At 46.1% G+C, this 12,555-nt stretch overlaps 1 protein-coding gene across 4 annotated transcripts in view; it reads left to right on the top strand.

Annotated features, from left to right (window-relative positions):
- TTL (tubulin tyrosine ligase) overlaps positions 1 to 8,388 on the top strand; it is a 38,170-nt gene extending 29,782 nt beyond the window's left edge. Inside the window, exon 7 of one of the 4 annotated variants that reach the window (XM_061211256.1) lies at positions 4,947 to 8,388. In XM_061211256.1, coding sequence (XP_061067239.1) covers positions 4,947 to 5,061 — 115 coding nt within the window. In that variant the 3' untranslated portion in view covers positions 5,062 to 8,388. Of the gene's footprint in view, positions 1 to 91; positions 636 to 4,946 lie in introns of those variants that run through there. The other 3 variants (XM_061211255.1, XM_061211257.1, XM_061211254.1) reach the window with 3 other exon arrangements.
- Positions 8,389 to 12,555: the final 4,167 nt, after the last annotated feature.

Genomic DNA, 12,555 nt, shown 5'->3' with positions numbered 1-12,555 from the left:
TCAGTTCTGCTTCCAGCCTCGCCAGCCCTCTGCGCCCCCCGCCCGCTGCCCTTGCTCTCCCAAACACTGTCCTCCACCTTCGCTTTTGCAGAGAGCCTGCTGACCGGGTCCCCGCTCGTGCTCTTGCCCCACTGGAGTCCGTTCTCCCCTGAGCAGCCAGTGATAAACGGAAACCAGGCCCTGCTGTTCTCTAGCCTTCCCCCCGCGCCTGGGACCGAAACCTGCCTCCCCTCCGCCTGCACGGCTACTGCCCCGCCTGCCTCTCCAGCCTCACCCAGAGCGTCGTTTCCCTGATGACGCTTACCTGCTGTGGGGCCTTTGGCTTGCTCTTACCCTCCCCCCCAACCCAGTCTTACCAGGGCTGCTCCTACTCTGTCAAAACAGCATCTCGGGCTTCCCTGGTGGCGCAGTGGTTAAGAATCTGCCTGCCAAAGCAGGGGACACGGGTTCGAGCCCTGGTCTGGGACGATCCCACATGCCGCGGAGTGACGAGGCCCGTGAGCCACAAATGCTGAGCCTGCGCGTCTGGAGCCTGTGCTCCGCAACAAGAGAGGCCGCGATAGTGAGAGGCCCGCGCACCGCGATGAAGAGTGGCCCCCACTTGCCGCAACTAGAGAAAGCCCTCGCACAGAAACGAAGACCCAACACAGCCATAAATAAATAAATAAATAAATAAATAAATAAATAAAAATTAAAAAAAAAAAAAAAAACCAGCATCTCCCTGAATAATCCCATCTTTTTTAAAAAATTTATTTTATTGAAGTATAGTTGATTTACAATGTTGTGTTAATTTCTGCTGTGCAGCAAAGTGATTCAGTTATACATATATAGACATTCTTTTTCATATTCTTTTCCATTTTGGTTAATCACAGGATATTGAATATAGTTCCCTGTGCGCTACAGTAGGACCTTGTTGTTTATGCATTCTATATGTAATAGTTTGCATCTGCTAACCCCAAACTCCCAATCCATCCCTCCCTCCCCCCCTCCCCTTGGCAACCACAAGTCTTGAACAATCCTATCTTCGATTTTCTCCAGCCAGAGCCTTTGTAGTTTACTTCATTACACTAATTGCCGTCAAATCAACCCACTTGTGTTTTCTTTACAGAATGTATGCACCGTGAGGGCAGTAGCCTTGTTTTTCTTGTTCTCCTTGGAGTCCCAGCACCTAGCACCATGCCTGGCACATCCTAGTCTGCAAATAGTAGTTGGATGGACATAGTGTGTGTTCCTGGTTAACACTCTTACTCACCTGACTCAGTAGTTGCTTAGGTTTTATTTACATAGAGACATCTTTCTATCTTCTTAATACTCCCTAATGACATTGGTGCTTCAATGCATAGAATTTATGTATCAGTAGGCCCAAACTTACACATCAGCCAGGATGGGGTTTCAGGGAGCAGGGAGGTTCTGTTTGCTTACTGTGAAGAGCTTTGGGAATGTTTAAATGGCAGCTTTAAGTGTTTAAAGACAAGGATGCCATCATGTCTTGATGGTGAATCAAGGACCAGAATCTAAAATGCAGTCAGGCATTCAAGTATGCAAGGTAAGAAAGTAATAAAATAATCCGACTGTCTTGTGGCGAAAGTGATTCTGTTTCATTTTATTCCTGAAGCTTATGAGATGCTCACTAAGCATTTTCTCTCCAGGGTAGCTCTTTGATTCCAAGCATAAATTATCCTAGGTCAAGATACAGATAATCTGGTGCAGGTCCTCATAACTGAACACTTTCCGTAGAGGTTGGACCCTTTATTTACCACTGGTCTTTTTTTTTTTTTTAATGAAAGCTTCTTTATTTATTTATTTATTTATTTTTGGCTGTGTTGGGTCTTCGTTTCTGTGCGAGGGCTTTCTCCAGTTGCGGCAAGCGGGGGCCACTCTTCATCGCGGTGCGCGGGCCTCTCACTATCGCGGCCTCTCTTGTTGCGGAGCACAGGCTCCAGACGCGCAGGCTCAGTCGTTGTGGCTCACGGGCCTAGTTGCTTCACGGCATGTGGGATCTTCCCAGACCAGGGCTCGAACCCGTGTTGCCTGCATTGGCAGGCAGATTCTCAACCACTGCGCCACCAGGGAAGCCCTACCATTGGTCTTAAGGGCTTTGGCTCAATGGTGGACCTCCAGTCTCTGGATTGGAAAAGGTGAATCTGCCTCTTTTGTTCCGCGTAAGGATTGAAGGCTAGAGAGGGCAGAGAAACAGCAACTTCTTAGTTCATTTGGAGTGTTGAGTAATGGCTTTGACCTCTTTCCCCAACAGTAGTACCCACTCACCTGCTCTCTGAGGTGCTTTGCAGGATCAGGTCATGCTGGAGCCCAACAGAGGCCTCTGGTGATAAACCCCTGGGCATCAGCGTTCAGTGTCTTCTCTGGGCTCCATCTCACCAGCTCCCACACAGCCACTCACTGTCTGTTGGATTCCCTTCGTTCAGAGTCCTGATGCGAGCAGTGGGGTCCAGGGAAAGAGCCGGGATTTTAGGAACATGTAAAAATGAGTGTCCTCAAGGAGTCGACTGGAGGAGGGAGACAGACACTGCCCAGTTAATTATTATATGAATCATACTGTGTTACAGTTGCTGTAATAGAAAAGAAACAGATTCCATCTTTTTTTTTTTTGGCCGAGCCTCATGGATTGTGGGATCTTAGTTCCCCGACCAGGGATTGAACCCAGGCCCTCGGCAGTGAATGCGTGGAGTCCCAACCACCGGACCACTGGGAAAGTCCCTCAGATTCTGTCTTTTAGGTGCATGATTTTGAGTGGGGAGTGTTCTTGGGTCCTTGCTTCCTAAAGGACGAACGGGGGTAGAGGGTCGATGGAGATGATGACATGATGGCGTAGTCAAAGGAAAGTCTTTTTTTTTTTTTTTTAATAAATTTATTTATTTGTTTTTGGCTGCGTTGGGTCTTCGTTGCGGTGCGCGGGCTTCTCATTGCAGTGGCTTCTCGTTGCGGAGCACGGGCTCTAGGTGTGTGGGCTTCAGTAGTTGTGGCACGCGGGCTCAGTAGTTGTGGCTCGCGGGCTCTAGAGCGCAGGCTCAGTAGTTGTGGCGCACGGGCTTGGTTTCTCCGCGGCATGTGGGATCCTCCTGGACCAGGGCTCGAACCCGTGTCCCCTGCATTGGCAGGCGGATTCTTAACCACTACGCCACCAGGGAAGTCCCGGAAAGTCTTTATTCAGGAACCACAGTTTCCATTGTTGTGTACATGTTAAAGTAGGAGTTACTCATCTTGCCGTATGAAAACGAGCAGGATGTTCAAAGGCCCACTCTTGCCTGTATGTCAGGTACCTCCTACCCCAGAAATACCGAAGATATGAGTTGACCAGGTTGAAGCTGCGTCCTCCCCTCCCCCCAGCATCCCCTTTGGAAAATGCCTTCCCGAGGTGGCTAATGACAAGCATCATGAAACACCAAACACGGTGTATTTTGACGGTTGTGGCTCTTGGTGACTTGCCGAGTCCCAAGTTTAGTAGCCGCTATCACTCCCTTGCAGGCCTCCTGGTCACTATCCCTTCAGAAGTGGGAGGTTGAGTGGTGTGGCCACACCAAACTGTTGAAAATGGGACTTGATTCATAGACAGAAGGGGCAGAGGCTGGGGGACTGGGGAGAGGGGAGAGAGGGAAGAATAGGCATCCAGCAGGAAAGATGAAGGTCAGCTGGCAGTTAGGACTTCCTGAGACAGACAATGGAAGCATGGCTTTGCATGAGCTTTCTTCCCAGAGGGCCTTACAAGAGGTTAGAACATACAAGTTCCAGCTTCAAGGGCAGTAGAAGGGGATGGGGGGTGGGAGAAAGTTTCTGTGATGGGGAGGATGATAGAGATTTGCCATTGCATCAGGAGGGATGGGAATTCGGTTGTGAAGATTTCCTACCTGATGGAGATTGGGACATAGCATCTTCTGGAAATCAGGGCAGTAAAGACCTCTGTTCCTCTAGGTCGAGCTGGCCTGGGCTCCTACCCTTGGCTCCAGCCACCTGGATTCCAAGTGTGTCTTGAGTGAGTTGGGAAGGCACATCAGGCCTAGAGCATCATCCCAAATGTGGGTTTTCTCTTTGGACCATATGTCTCTGGTTTTTCCCTGTGTTAGAGACAGTCCTGAGAGAGCTGGCTCTGGGGCCTCATGTGCTGCCATGTGAAACGGGCGAAAATCCTATAGGCAATAAGTGAGTGGGGAGCTAGAGGGCCTCATCGCTTCTCTGAAGAGACTGGGTGGGAGGTTTTCCTCCTTAGCTTTTCTGCTATGGTGGTTCCATTGCCTCTGGCTGAAGTCCAGACCCCTGCACGTGGCATCAGAACCCTGCATGGCCTGGCCCCTGCCTTGTCCCTAGCCTCGCACTGCGATGGTCCAGTTCCCCAGATGCTCTGAGTTCTCTCTCCTCAGTGGGTACCACTCCTTCCATTTGCACTGCCCCTCTTCTCTCCCGCCCAGGTCTCTCTTTCTCCCTCCCCTCCTTTCTCTCCGCATCTCTCCCTCGTTCTTTGTGTCTGGCTCCCCCTCCTTCATCCTGTTTCCTATCCCATCATCCATTCTCTGTCCGACGTGATTCCCTCTGCGGGTCTCGGCTGAGCTGTCACTGCGGGGAGCCTTTCCTGAAGGCCCCTCAGCCACACTGCGTGGGCGCTTTCCCTGGGGAGAGCCTGCACCTCCAGGTGTCCCCCCCCGAGACAGGCAAGACGGCCCCCGTTCTCTTTGGAATTGCCTGTCTTCCCTGCAGTTCAAGTCAGAGCAGGAGTCGTCTTGTCTGTTCACCTACAAGACCTTCCAGAAATATCTGTTGAGTGGCTGCTTTCTCTTCCTGCAGTACCTCCTGCAGGATTTGTATGGTCAGCAGACACCAGTCTTAGAAACGTGAGGTGGAATTTCTAGGGCAGATCCTGGTGAAAAAAGCGTTGACTTTTCGCTTGCGCTTTGATGAGCATCCTCAGTAATAGCTCTCTGAACCCGTTTCAGGAAGCTCTATGCGGAGCTGTGCCAGGGCATTGTGGACATAGCCATCGCCAGCCTCTTCCCGCCCCCCGACTCAGAGCAGCAGCCGTCCCAGCCGGCCGCCTTCATCAAGCTGTGACCGAGGGAGGTGCTCGAAGCTGCATCGGAGGAAGCACGAGGGGGCTCTGCCCCGGGGGAAGGAGAAGTGTCCGAATTGCTCGTCATCACGCCAAACAGGAGGAAGAGAGACAACCTGCAGAGACGTGCTGGAAGAAGAAAAGGCAGCTTCCCCGAGGAGTGGTTGGTTGCCCAGGGGTTCCCAGGTGGAGCTCTTGGCACTGCTACTGAGATTTGAAAACTGCAGCAAATTTCGCCAATGGGAGAGCAGAATATTCTTCTGAGGGGCAAAAACAGGGATGTGCTTATTTTACACTCTCATCCTTTGAAAAATCTGATTTTTATCCTAAGGTAGTGCTGTGAGCAGCGCCTCTCCTGCCCGGGTTGGCAGCCGTTGGATCTGGTTGGGGTCTGTCCACCTGCTGCATTAGTGCCTTAGCTCTGTGCCCAGCTACAGCCTCCTGTCTGGGGCAGGGGCGGGATGTGAGAGCACTTGGGAGGTTGCCAGTGTGTCCCCCGCTAGTCCCACAGGCATCTGGACAAGCGCACACCAACTGTCCTGGGTGCTGGGCTCTGCGGACGCTGCCTCGCCATCAGGGGGCTTGCTCGTCCTGGTCCTGATGGCATCTGGCTGGTCACTGGCCAGGGTTGGCGTGGGCTGGGCACCAAACAGCAAACGCTGCTCTCAGTCTGCTCTCTGCATGTTTTAGAAACCAAGCAGCAAGTTTGCTGCAAACCCGTAAGCATCCAATAAGCATGAGAGAGGAAAAAACACAATGTCCTGCTTTACTTAATAGTTGCGTGGGCGGGGAGTCTTTGAAATATGATTCTGTGTTCTCTTTGTTTTAACCAGAATTCTACATGCCCTTGGCCAAGTTCCCTTTAGTTCTGTTTTTTTGGGGATTTAACTTTTGTAAAAACCCTTCCAGGGGTCAGGAGAGGGTAGAATTCCCCTCCCCTCCACCCCAGGGGGCTCCTCCCCATTTTGTTTTTCTTGTTTTGTTTTCCACCTTCTGTGGGAGCTGGACAGGCAGGTTTTGTTCCAGGGAAGATTCTCCGTCTGCTGCGCCTCTCGACATCACGGAGAGGCTCTGAATCAGTGTGTGTCTCGCCTGAGTGGGAGAGTCTCTTAAAATGGGGAAGATGCGGTTTCATGGCCGCACTCAGCATCTCTTAAGTCAGCAGAGGTTAACGGTGTCCCGTTAGATGTAGTTTCTACTCACGGGATCGACGAATTTTCTGCAGACTTTCCAGGAGGCCATGTCACTAGCGAGAGGAAGCCCCATATGCCATCTGTGTCCAGTGTAAGATGAGTGAACGGTGCGCTGGGAATCACAGCAGACCCACTGAACAGGCTCCCTCCTCCCCAGGACGCGGCGGGGTCTTCCCTCTGGCACGTGTGTGCTCCGTTATTCGTCTCTACTTGGCACGAGAAAACAGTTCTGCAGCCAGGGGAGACTTTTTTTACATAGAGAAGAAAAAGCAACACCTCAAACATGATGAGATGTGGGAGCTTACAGTGAAAAAAGGAATCAGGATGGAAATGATTCAATGGATGCAGCAGTGCGTGTGGGATGTGAAAGTGTTATGTCCGGGCTGAAGTGGAGGAAGGGCCAGCTGGCTCGGCCCTCCCGGGTGTTTGGAATTACAAAATAAACGTGCGGGCGGTTACCCAGAATATATAGATAATGAAGTTTCCATCCAGAGCAAAATAAGACAGTGTTAAGGGAACTGCGAAGGCCCAGCACAGCTGATGGGTTAGTGCTGGGGGCTTCTGAGCAGATCGTGGTGAGGTGCACACCTACGTAGAAGGTGTAGGGTGATGGGGAAAGCCTGGAGGTGTTTGTAGTGCTATCACATGCGAACGCAGATTTGTAATGATCTTTTGGACCTGAACTGCAGGGACATTCGAGAATTTTCTCTTACGGTGTCTCTTACGGTGACAGAGCTAAGAATCCAGGTGTAGGAAGTCTGTGGATCTTGATGGATTTTCTAAGAAACCTGAATCAATAGCAATATATGTGAGGGAAGGAAGGCTTTAAAGAGAAAATTCTGCTTCATTCCTCGCATGGTTTCAAATAAGTATCTATTTTATGCATTTATTTCTGATCAGGTGGAATGGTTGACTCAGAACTGTTCCGTATCCTTCCATGATATCCGTGACACAGGTGGTCATGCCTCGCCCCCAGTCAGTCTTCATACCTGTAGTCTGTGTTCGTGTCTCCAGTTGCTGGGGAAGGAGGCGGTGTTTTTTGGAGGTGTCGATTCTGATCTTGACTCTGTCGTTGGCTGCACAGCATCAGAGGAGCCCGTGAACCTCTCTGTGCCTTAGTTTCTTATCTCACGGAAGAGCTTGTTGCCTGACCCAGGGACTACCTCAAGGGCATTTAGTGAGGACACATGAGATTAGGAAGGCTGGAGAACCTCTAGTACTAAGGTTCTCAATGCTGGCTATTTGCTGGAATCACTTGGGAAGCTTTTAAAGAATGTTGGTGTCCACACCTTCCCCCTCCCCCACCCCTGACCCATTAAGTCAGAACCTCAGGCATCAGCATGCTTTGAGATGCCTTGAACCACTGCTTGAGATGGAAGGACAAACACATTATTACCTTGGAAGAAACAGATAAGGTTTAGGGCTTTTTAAAAAATTCCTTTTAGAAGGCTAGGCATTCCTTTAAGAATGACCGGATGCTGACGTGATACTGCGAGTGCCGTCCAAGCAGGTTTTTCTTTGCTCCCCGTCACAGCCTTTGGAAACTCAGCTGTGCTTTCATCTACTTAAACAGTTTGTGAAGCCTTGTCAGCAAATATAAACAGACATGAATTTATAAATCTGCTAAATATGTGTTAAGATTATAAATGAATTATTGAGAGAAAATCCCCTTCCCTCCCTCTGGACTCCCGTGGTAACTATAAACTCCACTTCCCCAGGACGTGGAAGTGCCTCAGTGTCTGTCTGATGCAGTGGAGCAGGTGCTGGTGAACTTACCAGCTGACGTGATGTTTCACGAGTGCCTCAGGGTGATCATCCCAGACTTGGGACATCTGGTAGTGCTGGAAATGGATGGGATCTGCAGGACCCGCAAGCAGCAGTGATGCTACAGAGGGTGTTGCCATTAAGAATTGAGGTCGTGTCAAGCAGGGGTGCATCCAGCCCTGCTGTGGGTGGTGGGGACTCTGCCAGAGAAGACTAGATTCCAGAGTGGGTCCCCACAGCACATGGGTGCCACGGAGAAAACTATCCTTGATCCTGGACACAGAATCTGTACCTAAGAGGAAATGACTTCTGAAACAAGGTGATTTTATGAATGTTTAAAATGCCTGGAGCATTAAAGGAATCATATTTCAAGCGTTTCTTTGCCCTTTGGTTCTGTCATCTTATTGTGAGTGTTGACTGTCCTAGGATATCACTGGTTATTTGAATGCATGATTCTGTTACCCAGAGGTAGGCATACTTTTTCTATAAAGGGCCAGGTAGTAAATATTCTAGGCTTTGCAAGCCAAACTGGTTCTCCTTTGCATATTCTTCTTTTTTTTCCCCAACTCTTAAAAAATATTAAAACAAAGCCAAAAAAACTTAGCACACAGGCCACATGAAAACAAGCACATATGTGGCCATCGTTTGCTGACCCCAGAATGCTACTCAATACGTAAGCCAACAGATTGTCCTTTGAAACTGTGATGAGCTGCTTCAGGGTGAAGCATTGAAACAATTTCAGCTGCCAAAATCCAGTCCATCATGTTTCACATGTCACGTGTATTGTCTGAATCATGCTGCAGATTGTGAGGTGAGACCCCTGGTTGTGAAGGAGTTATGTGTGCTTTAAACATGGAGGTAGATGGGCTTCTGAAGTGAGGTTCCTTCCCCAAATAGCTAGAAGTTCAAGAAGTCCTTACTAAGACTTCACTAAGGACTTCTATGTAAGTCCCCATCTTAGGGCTTATTTTATGTGACCTGTCTCAGAGTGTGCCCAGTGTGAGCAGCCTTTTCCCTAGGTGCATTTGTTAAAAATAATCAGCAGCAATTGTTTAACATCTCAACTTACTGAGATGGCTTTAGCAGCTGGAACAAAGAAGCTGCTGACCAAAAAATTTAGAAGGGAAAGATGGGAAATGAGATGTCCATAAAACGTTTTGAAAAGTTTCAACATATTCCTAAAAATACGGAAGGCCACACACAGGTGTAGGGCTGTGTACATGCCCAGGGGAGACCTGAATTCCCTCAGCTTTCACCTCTGTCTGACTAGGAGGATCTGCACAAGCAGGAAGTGAAGACTAAGGCAGAGCTGTAAACTGCCTGCCTGAGCATGAAAGCATGCCCAACACACACACACACAGACATGCACACACAGTCCTGTGACAAAGACTGGGAGATGTACTGGTTCTAAGCATTTGAGGAAATCTCTGTTCAATCATTAGTTGACCACTAAGCTAACTGAGCAGAGACTTCAGTGGCCACACACTAAAGAATACAAGCTTTACAGAATTAGTTCAGAAAAGTCACTAAATAAAGAACAACAACAAGAAACCCTGGAGAGAGAAGAGTGTCTGGTTTCCAAAGTTGTCCCATCGTATTATTTAAAATTTCCAATTTTCTACACAAATTATCGGGACATGCAAAGAAAAAAGAAAGTATGGCCCATAGAAGGAACAGTCAATAGAAACCATACCTGAAGAAGCCCAGGCATTGGACTTAATACATAAAGACTTTAATTCAGCTATTTAAAATATGTTTAAAGAACTAAAGGAGACAGAATGATGTGTCACCAGAGAGACAATATCATTAAAGAGAGAAATTGTTTTTTAAATAGAACAAAGTAGAAATTTTGGCATTGAAAAGTATGATAATGCAAATGAAAAATTCAGTAGAGGTGTTCAAAAGCAGGTTTGAGCTGGCAAAAGAAGGAATCAGTGAATCTGAATTCAATTGAGATCATCCAGTCTGAGGAACAGAAAGAAAAATGAATGAATAAAAAAATGAACAGAACTCCACAAACATGTATGTACACCAACATATACGTAACAGGAATCCTAAAAGAAAGGAGGGAGAGAGAAGGGGGCAGAAAACAAATTGGAAGGAGTAGTGGTCAAAAACTTTCCCACTTTGATGAAAACCATTAAAATGCATCCAAGAGGTTCAATAAACTAAGTAGGATACATTCAAAGAGATCCACACCAAGACACATTAACCACTAAGAAAATAAGTTTAAATATATAGTAAAAAGGACAAGGGAACTAAAATATTACACTAGAAAATATATATTTAACAAGAAAAGGCAGTAGTGAAGGGATGGGGAGGTAAGAGGCATTTAGAAAGCAAATAGCACAATGCAGACACAAATCCTAACATCAGTAATTTCATTAAATGTAAATGAATTAAACACTCCAATCAAAAGGCAGAGATTGGCAACATGGATCAAAAAAAAAAAAAAACAAACCATGATCAAACTCTGTGCTATCTACAAGAGACATACTTTGATTCAAAGACACAAACAGGTGAAAGTAAAAGGATGGGAAAAAATATACCATGCAAGCAGTAACTCAAAGAGAGCTTAGGTGGCCATACTAATATTAGACAAAATAGGCTTTAAGAAAAAAAATTATTACAGGCAAAGAAAGACACTTTATAATGATAAAAAGATCAATCCATCAGGCGATATAACAATTATAAACAAATGCACCTAGCAACAGAGTCCCAAGATACATGAAGCAAAAACTGGCAGAACTAAAGAGAGAAATAGACAATTCAACAGTAATAATTGGAGCTTTCAATTTTCCATTTTCAATAATGGATAGATGATCAACAAGGACATAGAAAACCATGTAAACCAACTAGACCTAACAAATATCTATAGAACACTCCACCCAACAATAGCAAAATATACATTTTTCTGAACTGCACATGGAACTTTCTCAGGAATAAACCATATGCTACACCATAAAGCCTCAGTGAATTAAAAATGATTGGAATCAAACTACATATGTTCTGTGAACAAAATGAAATAAAACTAGAAATCATTAACAAATCTGGGAAAATCACAAGTACGTAGAAGTTAAAAATGCCAAAGGAAAGAAGTCACAAGGGAAATTAGAAAGTACTTTGAGAGAAATGAAAATGAAAACACAACAGAGCTTTCCTGGTGGCACAGTGGTTAAGAATCCATCTGCCAATGCAGGGGACACGGGTTCAAGTCCCGGTCTGGGAAGATCCCACATGCTGCAGAGCAACTAAGCCCGTGCGCCACAGCTACTGAGCCTGCGCCCTAGAGCCCGCAAGCCATAACTACTGAGCCTGCGTGCTGCAACTACTAAAGCCCGTGTGCCTAGAGCCCGTGCTGTGCAACAAGAGAAGACATTGCAATGAGAAGCCCGCCCACTGCAACGAAGAGTAGCCCCCGCTCACCGCAACTAGAGAAAGCCCGCACGCAGCAACGAAGACCTAACACAGCCAATAAATAAATAAATAAATAAAAAAGAAAGAAAACACAACATGCCAAAACTTACGGAAAGCAGTTAAAGCCATGCCTAAAGGAAAATTTATATCTTTAAATTACTATATTGTGAAAAGATCTCAAATCGGTAACCTAACCTTCCACCTTAAGAAACTAGAAAAAGAAGAACAAGCTAAATCCAAAGTAAGTAGAAAGAAATAATACAGATTAGAGTGGAAATAAATGAAATAGAGAATAGAAAAACAATAGATAAGATCAATGAGACCAAAAGCTGGCGCTTTGAAAGATCAACAAAATTGACTAACCTTTAGCTAGACTGACCAAGAAAAAATAAGGAATGAAAGAGGGACATTACTACAGCACAAATAGAAAGGATTATGGGGGAATCCGATGAACAATAATATGCCAACAAATTAGATAACATATGAAATGGGCACATTCCTAGAAAGACACAAAACTGATGAAACTAACTCAAGAAGATAAATTCTGAATAGACCTAACAGGAGATTGAATTAATAATAAATAATATTTTCACAGGGAAAAGCCCAGGACCAGAGAGCTTCACTGGTAAATTCTACCAAATGTTTAAAGAGGAATTAACACCAATCGTTCACAAACTCTTCCAAAATATAGAAGAGGAGGGGACACTTTCCAACTCATCCTATAAGGTCACTATTAATACTTTAATACCAAAACCAGACAAAGACATCACAAGAAAAGCAAGCAACAGACCAATATCTCTTAGGAATAGAAATGAAAAAATCTTCAACGAAATACTAACAAACCAAATCCAGCAACATATAAAAAGGATTATAGATCTTCCTTGACTTATGATGGGTTATGTCCCAGTAAACCCACTGTAAGTTGAAAATACCATAACTCAAAAATGCATTTAATACACCTTACCTACCAAACATCATAGTTTAGCCTAGTCTACTTTAAATGCGCTCAGAACACTTACATTGGCCTACAGTTGGGCAAAATCATCTAACACAAAGCCTATTTTATAATAAAGTGCTGACTATCTCATGTAATTTATTCAATACTGTAGTGAGAGTGAAAAA

This window comes from Eubalaena glacialis, chromosome 14 (assembly GCF_028564815.1).
Source record: "Eubalaena glacialis isolate mEubGla1 chromosome 14, mEubGla1.1.hap2.+ XY, whole genome shotgun sequence".
Lineage (NCBI taxonomy): Eukaryota > Metazoa > Chordata > Mammalia > Artiodactyla > Balaenidae > Eubalaena > Eubalaena glacialis.
The sequence above is the reverse complement of the archived record's forward strand: the minus strand, read 5'-3'. Positions and strand labels throughout refer to the sequence as shown.